Source organism: Lonchura striata, chromosome 18, assembly GCF_046129695.1.
Source record: "Lonchura striata isolate bLonStr1 chromosome 18, bLonStr1.mat, whole genome shotgun sequence".
Classification (NCBI taxonomy): domain Eukaryota; kingdom Metazoa; phylum Chordata; class Aves; order Passeriformes; family Estrildidae; genus Lonchura; species Lonchura striata.
In genome coordinates, this window is record NC_134620.1 from 3,251,526 (window position 1) to 3,265,080 (window position 13,555).

At 55.6% G+C, this 13,555-nt stretch overlaps 1 protein-coding gene across 1 annotated transcript in view; it reads left to right on the forward strand.

Moving 5' to 3' along the window:
• NOS1 (nitric oxide synthase 1) overlaps positions 1-13,555 on the forward strand; it is a 66,504-nt gene that overhangs the window by 45,137 nt on the left and 7,812 nt on the right. Inside the window, exons 16-28 of the mRNA XM_031506259.2 lie at positions 142-200; positions 3,318-3,434; positions 4,003-4,177; positions 4,478-4,616; positions 5,267-5,345; positions 5,871-6,064; positions 6,521-6,690; positions 7,503-7,713; positions 9,915-10,002; positions 10,266-10,387; positions 11,499-11,647; positions 12,422-12,616; positions 13,339-13,457. Coding sequence (XP_031362119.2) covers positions 142-200; positions 3,318-3,434; positions 4,003-4,177; positions 4,478-4,616; positions 5,267-5,345; positions 5,871-6,064; positions 6,521-6,690; positions 7,503-7,713; positions 9,915-10,002; positions 10,266-10,387; positions 11,499-11,647; positions 12,422-12,616; positions 13,339-13,457 — 1,817 coding nt within the window. The remainder of the gene's footprint in view (positions 1-141; positions 201-3,317; positions 3,435-4,002; positions 4,178-4,477; positions 4,617-5,266; positions 5,346-5,870; positions 6,065-6,520; positions 6,691-7,502; positions 7,714-9,914; positions 10,003-10,265; positions 10,388-11,498; positions 11,648-12,421; positions 12,617-13,338; positions 13,458-13,555) is intronic.

Genomic DNA, 13,555 nt, shown 5'->3' on the forward strand with positions numbered 1-13,555 from the left:
CAGTGTCACACACAGGGTGACAGTCCCCTGGACAGCTGGAACAGCGAGCAGGGAGCAGAGCCACAGCCCAGGCTGTGCTCAGGGCTTGGTTTCCTGCAAAACCTAACAAAGCTGATGGCCGTTTTTGCTCTTTTCCTGTAGAAATTTGGCTGTGCATTAATGGAGATGAAGAATCCCAACTCCAACCTGGAGGAGAGGAAGTAAGAGCACTCCATCCCCTTTCCTCCCACACCAACCCTTTCCCCTCCCAGTGCAAACGGCAGCATGCAGGACAGGTTCCCTGCCTTCATCCTCTCACAGGGGAGTGGGAAATCCTCGGGCAGATCTCACCTTTGCAAATATCCAGAAATGGGACCTGCCTGGAGACCCAGGGAATGGAGACACTGGAGGTCCCAGGAAGGACAAGAGCACAGAGTCAGGGGTGCCTGTGGATCCCAGCTTGTAATTCCCTGGGGTGACACTTAAAGCTTCTCTTCATCTTGAAGAGGCAGGAATCTGTGAAAAAAAAAAAATAAAATAGTAGGCATTTCCCCAAAATCATCGATTCTGAGAGCCAGGGCCTGTCCAGGAGGCACCAAAATAGAAAGAGTTGGAGGTAGAAGGGAGTTCCCAGCCTTGCAGATGTAGGTGGGGGAGGGCTGCAGAACCAGATTTAGCTCCATGCATGGTGTGAAAAGATTTCTAGGGAAAATAAGAGCTGTGATAAGCCTGTGATGTTTGTAACCGGTACCTTGGAGACAGAATGTGGATTGTAGAAAATCCCCCTTCAGGGGAGGATGAGCTTTGTGCAGATCCCCGGGAGGGAAAGGAAGGGAAGGCGATGACAATGATAATTTGGGGTCTCCTCTTATTTTAGCTTCAAAGAATAAAATATTTCCCTGAACTGGGTCACTGCTGTGCCGTGGAATGTCTCCTGAGCTAACAATTGGCACAGGGCTGCTCCTCAATTCAGGAGGGACCAGCCCTGCAGGGGATCCAGGACAATTCCAGCGCCCTGACTCGGGTGGTGTCACCAGGGCGGTGACAAACACGGCAGAGACCAGCCTGTGGCTCTCCAGAGTGGCCCTGCTGCAGCCCCCCGTGCTGGCCCAGCTGATGGATCCCTGCAGGGCTGCCCAGCTGAAAACCCACCGGGTTCCTCGTGGCCTCGTGCCTCAGTGGGGACAGTGCCAGAGCAGGACGTGCAGGCTGCCCCGGAGGGGTGGGCATGGAGAAAAGGGGAGTTCCACACGTGGTTCTCACCCCAAAGATCTCCTTGGGCACAGATGTGAGGAGGTTAAGAGCCCCTGAGCTCAGTGTTTGCTGTCCCAGACGCCTCCAAGTGTGATTTAAGGGCTGGTAGGAGTTTCTAAGAGCCAGGCAGGGACAAGCTGCACCGTCCCAGCTGCTCCAAGCCCCATCCAGCCTGGCCTTGGACACTTCCAGGGATGCAGGCATCCACAGCTTCTCTTTCTGGGATTGCCCCAACCAATATCCAGGACTTGCTAACATCAAGAGCACAAAAACCTTTTGCAATGAGAAAAGGAGACCTGGAGGAGGCTGTGAGGGGAGAGGGACAGTGTCAGCCTGGTGAAAGAGAGCTGGAGAGAGCAGCTCCTGCCCATGCACCCCATGGAGTCCCAGCTCCCCCAGGGAATGCTGAGACCCCTCAGGGCAGGGTGGCCTCTCAGTGTGACAATGTCACAGGATCCCGTCAGGGAGACTGTGCTGGGCTTGATATTTGACTCCTCATTCCTATTCCCAGTTCCCAGTTCCCATCCCCATTCGTAGGTTTCCATTCCCAGTTTCCCATTCCCAGTTCTCATTCCCAGTTTCCAGATGCCATCCCCACCCCATTCCCAGTTTTCCAATCCAAATTTTCCATTCCCAGTTTTCCAATCCCAGTTTCCCATTCCCAGTTTCCCATTCCCAGATTCCCATTCCCATTCTCATTCCCAGATCCCATCCCCATTCCCCAGATCCCATCCCCATTCCCCAGTTCCCATCCCCATTCCCAATATTCCATTCCCATTTTCCCATTCCCAGTTCCCATTCCCATTCTCATTCCCAGATCCCATCCCCATTCCCCAGTTCCCATCCCCATTCCCAGTATTCCATTCCCAGTTTCCTATTCCCAGTTCCCATTCCCATTCTCATCCCCATTTCCAGTATTCCATTCCCAGTTTCCCATTCCCAGTTCCTATTCCCATTCTCATCCCCATTTCCAGTATTCCATTCCCAGTTTCCCGTTCCCAGTTTCCCATTCCCAGATCCCGTTCCCATTCCCAGTTCCCAATGCCATTCCCAGTTTTCCATTCCAACTTTCCCTTACAGCAAGGGTTTCCCAAGGGTTTTCCAAAGCGTTCCTAAGCCATTCCTATTCCAAGCCTGCTGTTCCAATGCAGCCCATCCACCCCACACCACAAGGACCTTCTCACTCCAGCTGCTGGCCCAGCCTTGGCCCAGCTCCCACCTGGGCAGTTTGGCCTTTGTGTCCATCCAGTCCAGAGGGTTTTGCTGCCCCGAACAGAGTTGGGATTGCAGAAAATCCCCCACACTGCAGGATGAGCTTGGAGCATCTCGGAGCCTGGGGAGGGAGGCCAGCTAACCCGGGATAACCCCGAGGGGGACACGGCCAGGGCCAGCAGCGTGGCCTGGAGCAGGCAGGAAGGCGTGGAGGTGTGGGGAGAGGGGAGGCTGAGGAGCAGAGGTGGCCCTGGGGCTCCGTGACCCGGCTGTCACCGGGCTCGGGGCCGCGCTGTGCAGGAGCTGTGCTGTGACTCACGCACGCAGCACTGCTCGCTGCTCTGCCTGCAAATTTAGAAACTCTTGTGCAGAGCAATTTTGGGAGATGGCTCAATTCAGAAATACTTCTGCTGTTGTCAGATTATTTTTTTTTCTCTGCTCCCCTTCCCCCTCTTCATCCCTTCTTCTCTCACTCAGTTTTGGTTGGTTTTTTTTTTTTCATTTCCCACTTCCTATGAATGAAACAACCCTCAGAATGTCTCTTCAGACACACCCCGACCTTGTGTGCTGCTGGGCAAGGACAGGTAAAGCCAAAGGTCCTGGCAGTTCTGCATCACTGGGGACAACGTGGCAGCCAGCAGCTGGGCCAGCACAGGGGGAGGTGACAAGGACCGGGATGCAGAGGGGTTGCTCTGGCTTTACCCCCGGAGGGAGCACATTCCTCTGCTCTTCCCACAGAGCCTGCTCGTGGAACTGTGAGCCCTGAGCTCTGCTTTGGCGTCCCCCACGACTGGGACCCCTGTGAGCCCGAAGCCAGGCGAGAGGCACGCAGGTGACCCCAGTGTGACCCTGGATGCTGTCGCTGTTCACAGGAGCTACAAGGTCCGGTTCAACAGCGTCTCCTCCTACTCGGATGCCAGGAAATCCTCCAGTGATGGCCCTGACTCCAGGGACAACTTCGAGAGCACGGGGCCCCTGGCAAACGTCAGGTAAAGGGGACAGGGCAGGAGCTGGTGCTGCACAGAGCCCGCAGCTCCCACCTCACCCCGAGGAGTTTTGGGGATGTGCAGACCCCTCCAGGCTGCTGTGGGTGGTGGTGGGACAGGAGGGGCCAGCTGTGCTCTGGCAAACTCCAGAGCTCCTTGCTCCTGTAATATTTCCATGAGACCTGGCCCTGAACTGAGAAAATTCAGATCAATAGTTGCGATTTTTAAAACTTAATAGCTGTATCTGGATGAAGCTTTTCAACTTGGCCTATCATTTGCTGACTTGCTACCCAGACATGTGGTCTCTAGTGCAGCACAAACTGCAAATTTTCACCAAAGCCACACATCAAGTGAATTCTCAGAATAAATTGTTCATATAGTAAGTGAAAACAGCTGCATTGTGGTGAGTCACTGGGGTTGGAAACTGCTCATCACCTCGTGTGTGTGAGAGAGGCGTGAGCCCCACGATTTAGGGAGCACATTAGTAAACTCTGGTATCTTCTGGTGGGATGACCTTCCCACTCAGGGTCCCTCCCAGCTGAGCAGCTACAGCTGAGCCATCCTTGCACAGGTTCTCCGTGTTCGGGCTGGGCTCCCGGGCTTACCCCCACTTCTGCGCCTTCGCCCGCGCCGTGGACACGCTCCTGGAGGAGCTGGGTGGAGAGAGGATCCTCCGCATGGGAGAAGGGGATGAGCTCTGTGGCCAGGAGGAATCCTTCAGGACCTGGGCCAAGAAGGTCTTCAAGGTAACCTGGGCCTGCAGGGAGGAGAAGGACAGAGGCTGGAGCTGGATCCCAACCCAGCTCCCGGCACATTCCAGCACCACTCTAGCCCGCAATAAAGAGGGTGGAGCTGATGCTCTGGTTTGTGCTGACCACCCAAAGGTTGAATTCCTGCATCATCCCAAATATCTGGGAAGGAGAGCACCACTTGATGTGGTGGCCACTGGGACAGTCCCACCCTGCTGGGGGCTCCGTGTCCGTGTGGGTTGGGATGAGGGGGTGGCTGGGCTCGGGGGGTGCCTGAGGGCCTGGTGCGTGCTGCAGGCAGCGTGTGACGTGTTCTGCGTGGGGGATGATGTCAACATCGAGAAAGCCAACAACTCCCTGATCAGCAATGACCGCAGCTGGAAGAGGAGCAAGTTCCGCCTGACCTACGTGGCTGAGGCCCCGGAGCTCACACAAGGTACAGCCCTGGAGGCTCTGGCTGCGGGGCACATGGACAAGACATGGGGGCAAAGGGGCCAAACCCTGTTTTTTTGTCTCTGTTCAATTCCCAGCATTTCAGCCCTGCCTTTCCCCCCCATTCCCTGCCCAAGGAACAGCCCCAGGCCCCTCTGGCCGGTCCCTGTCTGTGTCTGTAACAGAGATGTTTGGACATGAGCTGCTCTCCCTCCTCCTGACCCCGTTTTCTGAAGCGAGGAGCTGGAGCCTTGGGATCTTTCCAGGCTTATTTTGTGCAATGCTGCTCCGTGGAGCGTTGTGGAGCAAAGGCAGGTCTGGCCCATGGACACCTGGCCCCTCAGCACGGCTCCTGCAGCACCGGCTCAGCCCTTCCCAAATCCTCTCCTGCCAGCCAGGTGGCACCTGCAGCGAGAGGAGCTGTGGGCAATGTGAGGGCACTGCCCTGAGTGTCGTAGGGGTGGCTTTGGAGTCCTCTCTGTCACTAAAAAAACGTGCTTGGGTTACCCCTGGGGTTTCTGATCCCTTGGGCTCGCAGGAGAGAGGTCAAACCCCTGTGGTCAGCTCTGGTCTGAAGGGCTGAACCCACAGTGATCCTACAGAAGCCTTGGCCATGCTCTGCTGAATCCCTTCCCTGACTCTTTTCCTCCTCAGGACTGTACAGCATCCACAAAAAGCGCGTCTATGCAGCCCGGCTCCTCACACGCCAGAACCTGCAGAGCCCCAAGTCCAGGTAGGAGATGCAGCCGTCCTGGGAGCTGAAAGCACACCTGGGGCACCCAAAACAGTGCTACAAACAGCCCCTGAGCCCTGGATGTCCATGGAAGCCACCTTTGTGCAGGCCATGAGTCAGTCTGGAAGGCAGTGGAGGGTGCTCCTGGCCTCCACGCATGGTGAAATTCCTGCTGGTCCCTCCCTCAGCCCATGGGATGGGGAGCTGGCTGGAGGGGCGTCAAAGGAAGGATAAAATTGCTGAGCAAGAGGTTAAATTGGTTTTTTCCCTTTTAAAAAAAGTCCCTGAGGGTGAGTCAGGGCGTGCTGCAGTGTCCCTTCTCCCTGCTGTGACCTTGGTGACACGGCCACCACAGCTTGGACGTGCCACCACCCCTGCCCAGCTCACCAGCAGCTCTGAGGCCAGGGCACAGCCACTCCCTGAAGGATCTCTGGGGGTTTCCCAAGGATCACCCCAAAGTCAGCGATTCTGGGGAAGGATCCCCCAAACCACTTTTCCCTGCTTTTCCTCCTTCCCCCTTGGCAGCCGCCTGACGATTTTCCTGCGCCTGCACACCAATGGGCACCAGGAGCTGCAGTACCAGCCCGGGGACCACCTGGGCGTCTTCCCAGGCAACCACGAGGACTTGGTCAATGCCCTCATAGACAGGCTTGAGGATGCCCCTCCGACCAACCAGGTGGTGAAGGTGGAGCTGCTGGAGGAGAGGAGCACAGCTCTAGGTAACCAGGGAGTACAGGTGGCCTCTCTCCTCCTTTCCCTGCAGCTCCTCAGGGTGGTGGGTGGCCCCAGGAAAGTTATTTTCATCTCCCTGCTGGGTGTGCCTGGGTTGGGAGCACCTCCTTCATCCCTGCTCTGCCCAGAGCCATTGCTTGTCTGCACTTGGGATGTGGAGCAAGGGTAGGGCCCTGGGGAAGGTTTTCCATGGAAAAACTAAAGGTGTTTATATTCCCTTAGAAAGGGCAATATCCAGGACTGGGAAGAAGAATTAAGGGATGTGGAGGGGCCATCCCAACACCGTATTTCAGGGATAAGTCTGATTCCCTGCTGCCATGCATGGTGTAACTGGAGATGGAAAACCCTAATCCAGTGTCTCAGAGGGGGATGAAAACCAGGATTTGCCCACCTTGGCCCTGTTGCTCAGCTGATCCCAGGCTTGTGCTGGATTCCCCTGGCAGGTGTCATCAGCAACTGGACAGACGAGAACCGTGTCCCACCCTGCACCATCTTCCAGGCCTTCAAGTACTACCTGGACATCACCACGCCTCCCACCCCGCTGCTGCTGCAGCAGTTCGCTCTGCTGGCCACCAGTGACAAGGAGAAGAAACGTCTGCAGGTCCTCAGCAAGGTAGAGAACCAAAACCCCACGTTCTGGAAGGGCCTGGGGGCAATCACAGCCCAGCCAGGGCATTTCCATCCCACACTGTGTTTAGGCTGAGTCTCCACCCCTGAGCAGGGCTCAGAGTGCCTTCACTGTGTGAAAAACACCAATCACTTCGTTTTTAAAATTTGAAAAGTTTGATAATAATAAAATGGTTATAAAAATTATCATAAAATTAGAGTAATAAAGTTTAGAGTTAGGATAATTACAAGACAATAAAAGGCAAAGAATTATGGACATCCGGATGCTCTTGGACACTAAGTCACAAAAAGCATAACTTGTGAACAAAGGAATCACCCTTAAACCAATACACTTGTTGCATATTCATACACCTTCATGGTTATGCATGCATTCTGTTCTAAACAAGAAACTCTGTCTGTTGTATGTCAACTGTTTCCTTTAACCCCTTGGCATCTTCGAGTCTGAGCAAGGCCTGAAGAAATTAGCTTCTTCTGATAAGAAGCCATAAATTCCTTTCCTTTGGAAGATTTAGGTGTTCCTCGAAGCGAGTATCTCATCCTAAAAAAAAAAGAAAAAAAAAACCTTCCTCCCCACATACAGAGTGTCTTTATATATAATATTTTTTTAACTACCGAAGTCTTAATTTTAACTACAAAAGCGCAACTAATCAATATAGTAACTATCCACATAGGGCCATATAATATGCATTTTTCACAACTGCCAGCCACTTCAGCTTTGCCATGGACCTCCTGGGATATCACCTGAGGCACCTGGAAAAGGCAGATCCTGCAGCTCTCTCCTCCCTCCCTCTTTGCCAGGGCTTGCAGGAGTACGAGGAGTGGAAGTGGTCCAAGAACCCCACGATCGTGGAGGTGCTGGAGGAGTTCCCCTCGGTGCAGATGCCCTCCACACTGCTGCTGACGCAGCTGCCCCTCCTGCAGCCCCGCTACTACTCCATCAGCTCGTCGCCGGAGATGTACCCAGGGGAGGTGCACCTCACCGTGGCCGTGGTGTCCTACCGCACCCGAGGTACCGCCGTGGCTCCGGGGAAGGCACAGGGCCAGCCCCCCAAACCTCTGCCGGGGGATGTGCCCTTAAAGCCTGCTGCAGGAGCAGGTGTCGCAGCACGCGTCCCCGGCCGGGGAATAATTAGCATTGGCTCCATCGTTCCAGAAGGCTGATCAATCTCTTTGTTTCACTGTACTTATTGAGAAACCCATTGCCCTTACAGACAGCCCAGTTCCATTTTTCATAATTGGTCCTTGAATCCAAACACCAACACCATTGGTCAATCAAGAAATCACCCTTTGGTCAACAAATCGCCAAAACACATTCCACATGTTCACAGCAGCAGATCCACCAACCGAGGATAAGAATTGTTTCTCATTCTTTTCTCTGTTCTTCTCACAGCCTTCCCCAGGACAATGCCTGGGAAGGTTCTGCCTGTTGCTCTCTGTGGCCAGAGAGCTGCTGCCACAAGTAGATTCCCCCAGACCGCTGCTGTCCCAAGGCATGGAGAGTGGCAGTGACACAGAGATGACACTTCTGGGGCAGTGTCTGGGTTTAAAAGCCAGGTGTCTGCTAAGGAAGGCAGGAACATCCCCTGAAATGGAAAATGTAAATCCCCTCCCTCTGAATTATTATAAATTTGAAATTAAGAGGCTCTCAGGCAAAGATATGGGAATAGGAGTAACAATTTTATTGGGGAAAAAAATAAAAGTAAAACAAAATTGCAGTAATACAAAGCAACCACTGCCAGAGTCAGAGCAGCCCTGTCCCCCTGTGGGTCAGGGAGGTGGCTCAGCCCCATCCCAGGGGGGCTCAGCCCTCCTGCAGTGCCAGCTGTGCTTCTGCTGGAGCAGGATCCTGCACAAGGGGGGAGTTTTCCTCTGGAGCTCCAGGGCTGGGGGAGATGGGCCTGGGCTCCTCTGGGAATGCAGGGGGAAGGAAGCTGCTCCTCTGGGAATGCAGGGGGAAGGAAGCTGCTCCTCTGGGAATGCAGGGGGAAGAAAGCTGCTCCTCTGGGAATGCAGGGGGAAGAAAGCTGCTCCTCTGGGAATGCAGTGGGGATGGAAGCTGCTCCTCTGGGAATGCAGGGGGAAGAAAGCTGCTCCTCTGGGAATGCAGGGGGATGGAAGCTGCTCCTCTGGGAATGCAGGGGGCAAAGGCTGCTGTGCTGTTCCCAGGTCAGATTGGATCCAGGTAGGAATGCTTGGCTCCTCCCCTGGGCACAGCATCTCCCATGGATGATGGAATTTTCTCAGCCATGCAGGGACACTCAGTGGCCATGGACAGCAGAGATCTCCTGGAGGGAGGATTGGCTGTGGGAGAGATAAAGAAAACTGCCCAATGAACAGAATGCCCCAGCACTAACAGATAGGGATAAAATACACTCCCCCAGCTAAATCTTTCATCCTGAGACAGGCAGGTACATAACCCAAGCCTCATGTAGGATTCTGTTAGCCCACCCCAAAATCCCCAGCAGCCAAACTCGTGTAGCAGTGCAAGCCTGGGTGTGTCCAAGCATGGTCATGGCATGGATGGACACAGCCCTGGAGCTCTGCAGGACACAGGAGGACAGTGGAGCTGCCATGGAGGGTTTGTGTTTGGGAGCATCACGATGCTGCTCCTGCCAAAATGGTCCAAAGGAGAGTTGGGTGCTCTCTAAGGATTGTGGAGATCCAGCTATGCCAGGTCAGGGTCCTGGGTAACTCCACAGAGGGATCCAAGTGCCAAACTCTGCCAGCTTCGTGGAGGATGGATGCTGAGGTATGAAATGTTGGAATGTTTCAGGGAGGTGTTCATGCAGGATGTAGCAGGGAGGGTTTTAGGACAGAAAACAGAGTCGTTGGGTGATGTGCCACATACAGACCTCCATCCATCCCTCCCTTGAAATATCTACCCCCTGCAGCCCCCTGAAGTTACCAGGCTAGCCCAGATCTGCGAGGCCTTGGGGGGAAGTATTTCAGGGGCAAGGCAAAAGATTCCAAAAGAGGTTCCAACCCCCTGTGCAGTCCAAGATGTTCATTCCAGGGGAGGAAGAGGGAAAGAGAGTGAACGAGGAAGGGACAGAGCCTTATCTAGGCTCAGTACTGGATGGGCTACTTGGCTCCCAGCCAGGTGGGTCAAGAAAGGAAGGAAGGGCTCAACTAACATGGTCACAGCTGCAGGGGTCTCTGGGGAGGGAAAACCCATTCCCCAGAGCAATACAACACTCCCTCCCTTCCCAGATGGAGAGGGACCGATCCACCACGGCGTGTGCTCCTCGTGGCTCAGTCGGATCCAGACGGATGAAGTGGTGCCCTGCTTTGTACGAGGGTGAGTGACCCACCCGAGGCCAGGCCTGAGCAAGAGGGGTGAGATCCCTCACAGGGTGAGCTCTCTGCCCTCGACTGTTGTCACGGTGGGAGAAAACAGGGCTGGGTTTGCAATTAAATGGTTCCCTTTTGAGAGAAATTCTGCACAAAAATGTCACATTGTGGGACTTCACCTCATCTCCCAGCCCTCCCTCCCCGGGAGGTGTCTCAGCTGGGCAGAGGGAGCACCCTGCTGGTGTCTAACTGGATCTTGGATGTGTGCAGTGCCCCCGGGTTCCACCTGCCCCAGGACCCCCAGGTGCCCTGCATCCTCATCGGCCCCGGCACCGGCATCGCCCCTTTCCGCAGCTTCTGGCAGCAGCGGCTCTTCGACATCCAGCACAAAGGTGGGGCCGTCCTTCCTCCTCACAGATTTTGGGTGGGGCCATCCTCTTCCTCACCTCACACAGATTTTGTGTGGGGCTGTCCTTCCTCCTCACAGATTTTGGGTGGGGCCGTCCTCTTCTTCACCTCAGGCAGATTTTGGGCAGGGCCATCCTTCTTCCCCTCACAGATTTTGGGTGGGACCGTCCTCTTCCACACCTCACACAGATTTTGGGAGGGGCCATCCTCTTCCACACCTCACACAAATTTTGGGCAAGGCTGTCCAGCTCTTCACCTCAAACAGAATTTGGGTGGGGCTGTCCTTCCTCATCTCACAGATTTTGAGTGGGGCAATCACTTCCTCACCTCACACAGCTTTTGTGTGGGGCTGTCCTTCCTCAGCTCCCAGATTTTGGGTGGGGCCATCCTCTTCCTCACCTCGCACAGATTTTTGGGCAAGGCTGTTCTGTTCTTCACCTCAAACAGATTTTGTGTGGTGCCATCCTCTTCCTCACCTCACACAGTTTTTGGGTGGGGCCGTCCTTCCTCCCCTCACAGATTTTGGGTGGGGTCATCCTCTTCCTCACCTCACACAGATTTTGGGTGGAGATGTCCTGTTCCTCACCTCAAACAGATTTTGAGTGGGGTCATCCTCTTCCTCACCTCACACAGATTTTGGGTGGAGATGTTCTGTTCCTCACCTCAAACAGATTTTGGGTGGGGTCATCCTTCCTCACCTCACACAAATTTTGGGCAAGACCGTCCTGTTCTTCACCTCAAACAGATTTTGTGTGGTGCCATCCTCTTCCTCACCTCAAACAGTTTTTGGGTGGCGCCATCCTCTTCACTTCAAACAGATTTTGGGTGGGGCTGTCCTTCCTCACCTCACACAGATTTTTGGGTGGGGCCATCCTCTTCCTCACCTCACAGTTTTTGGGAACCCTGAGCTGGGGTGTCGGGAGGAAAGTCCCACCCTGCCGGGCATGTCCCAGCAGATCTGCTGGCAGTCTGGAGGGAGGTGGCTGGTGGGAATTGGAGGCGGCTCATGGGAATTGGAGGTGGCTGGTGGGAATTGGTGGCAGCTCGTGGGAATTGGTGGCCCCGGGCTGAGTGCTGTCCCCGTGCTGTCCCCAGGGCTGAAGCCGTGTCCCATGGTGCTGGTGTTTGGCTGCCGGCAGTCCCGGATCGACCACATCTACAAGGAGGAGACGCTCTTTGCCAAAGCCCAGGGTGTCTTCAGAGAGCTGTACACGGCCTATTCCCGGGAACCCGACAAACCAAAGGTGGGCACGGCCCCGGGAACGCCGCGTGCCCGCGGGGAGCTGGCAGGGTGGGGACACGCTGCTTCCCTGGCCAGTGGTGGGTGACTGTCCCTGGGGCACAGCGTGTGCAGGACTGTCCCTTCCCTGTGGGCACCATTCCCAGGACTGTCCCTTCCCTGTGGGTGTGTCCCCATCCCAGTGCCAGCCAGAACGTGTGCCCAGGCTGCTCCTGCAGCCATCCGGGTGGGAGAGGAAAAAAAGTGGGAAAAAAGGGAAAAGTGGAAAAAAAGGGGCGGGGGGAAGGGAAGGGAAGGGAAGGGAAGGGAAGGGAAGGGAAGGGAAGGGAAGGGAAGGGAAGGGAAGGGAAGGGAAGGGAAGGGAAGGGAAGGGAAGGGAAGGGAAGGGAAGGGAAGGGAAGGGAAGGGAAGGGAAGGGAAGGGAAGGGAAGGGAAGGGAAGGGAAGGGAAGGGAAGGGAAGGGAAGGGAAGGGAAGGGAAGGGAAGGGAAGGGAAGGGGGAAGGAAAAAGGAGTCACCCAGTGGGGTGTTCCAGAGCCAGTGCAAATAAATACCTGCTCCAAATTCCCACTCTGACTGAACAGGCCTGGCAATGGAAGCGGTGGTGCAGGTGTGCCCATGCAAGAGCAGAAGGATGCTTTGCTGCTGTGCCCACCTCTTCTTTGTCACTGTGGGCGCTGCAAGGCACAGCTGTGTCCCCCAAAGAGGGACCACCCCTCAGTGCTGCCCCCAGGGCAGGACAAACCCGAGCTAACCCCAGCTCCCCCCTCGTCCCTCAGAAATACGTGCAGGACGTGTTGCAGGAGCAGCTGGCCCAGACCGTGTTCAGAGCACTGAAGGAGCAGGGAGGCCACATCTACGTCTGCGGGGATGTCACCATGGCCGGGGATGTCCTCAAGGCTGTGCAGCTCATTGTGAGGCAGCAGGGCCAGCTGTCGGCCGAGGAGGCAGGAGCCTTCCTCAGCAAGCTGCGGGTGAGTCGTGTCTGCAGCGTGCCACCGCCACCGGTGCGTGCCACCACGGCCACCCCTGCCACGGGCACTGCACCTGCTGCCTGCCCCTGCCCGCCCAGGGAGGGTCGGGAGGGGGACATTCCAGAGGTTTCTGTGTGCAGGGAGGTCACCTGGCTCTTCTGGGGAGCACCACTGCCAGAGCTTTTGGGCAGGGCTTGTTCGCCATCCATCAAAAAATGGATTTATCAGGGCGTTCCGTGGGTCCCCGCTGCAAATCTCCCTGTTTGTGCACCCCGTGCCAGACACAGATGATGCAGCTGAGCTCATCATGAGCTCAGTTTGGGACACAGATCCACGGGTGGATGCTGGAACAGCTCTGCTTCTCCCCAGGGGGATAACTCAGCCTGATTCCCCTGGGATTTCCCTTTCTGAACCATGTCCCCACCTCCATCCAAGCCCCATCCAAGGGAGCCCAGAGCCTCTGGCTGTTCACAGAGTGCCCTTGGGCTGCTGTGCCCCTGCCAGCCAGGAATTTCCAGCAGCTGCGGGGGTCTAATGCCCAGAACAGCCCTGCTGTGCCCAGGGTGTGACCTTGGGAAGGTCACTGCACCCCTCTGTCCCCTCGTGACAATCCCCAAACCCTCTCCTGCCCATTTGCTGCCTCCCCACCTCACAGGATTTTGCTGGGGCCGGCCCCGAGCGTTCACAATTCCCATTTTTCCCCCTGCCACCCTCCCTCCCAGGATGACAGCCGGTACCACGAGGATATTTTTGGAGTCACCCTGCGCACGTACGAGGTGACAAACCGCCTTAGATCCGAGTCCATCGCGTTCATCGAGGAGAGCAAAAAAGACACGGATGAGTGAGTTGACACGTTTGTTTTAACCCCTGCAGTCACCTCGTGGGCTGGGGGATGGGGAAGGGCGGGAAAGGATGGGAAAGGAAGCTTTGGCTTTTGTG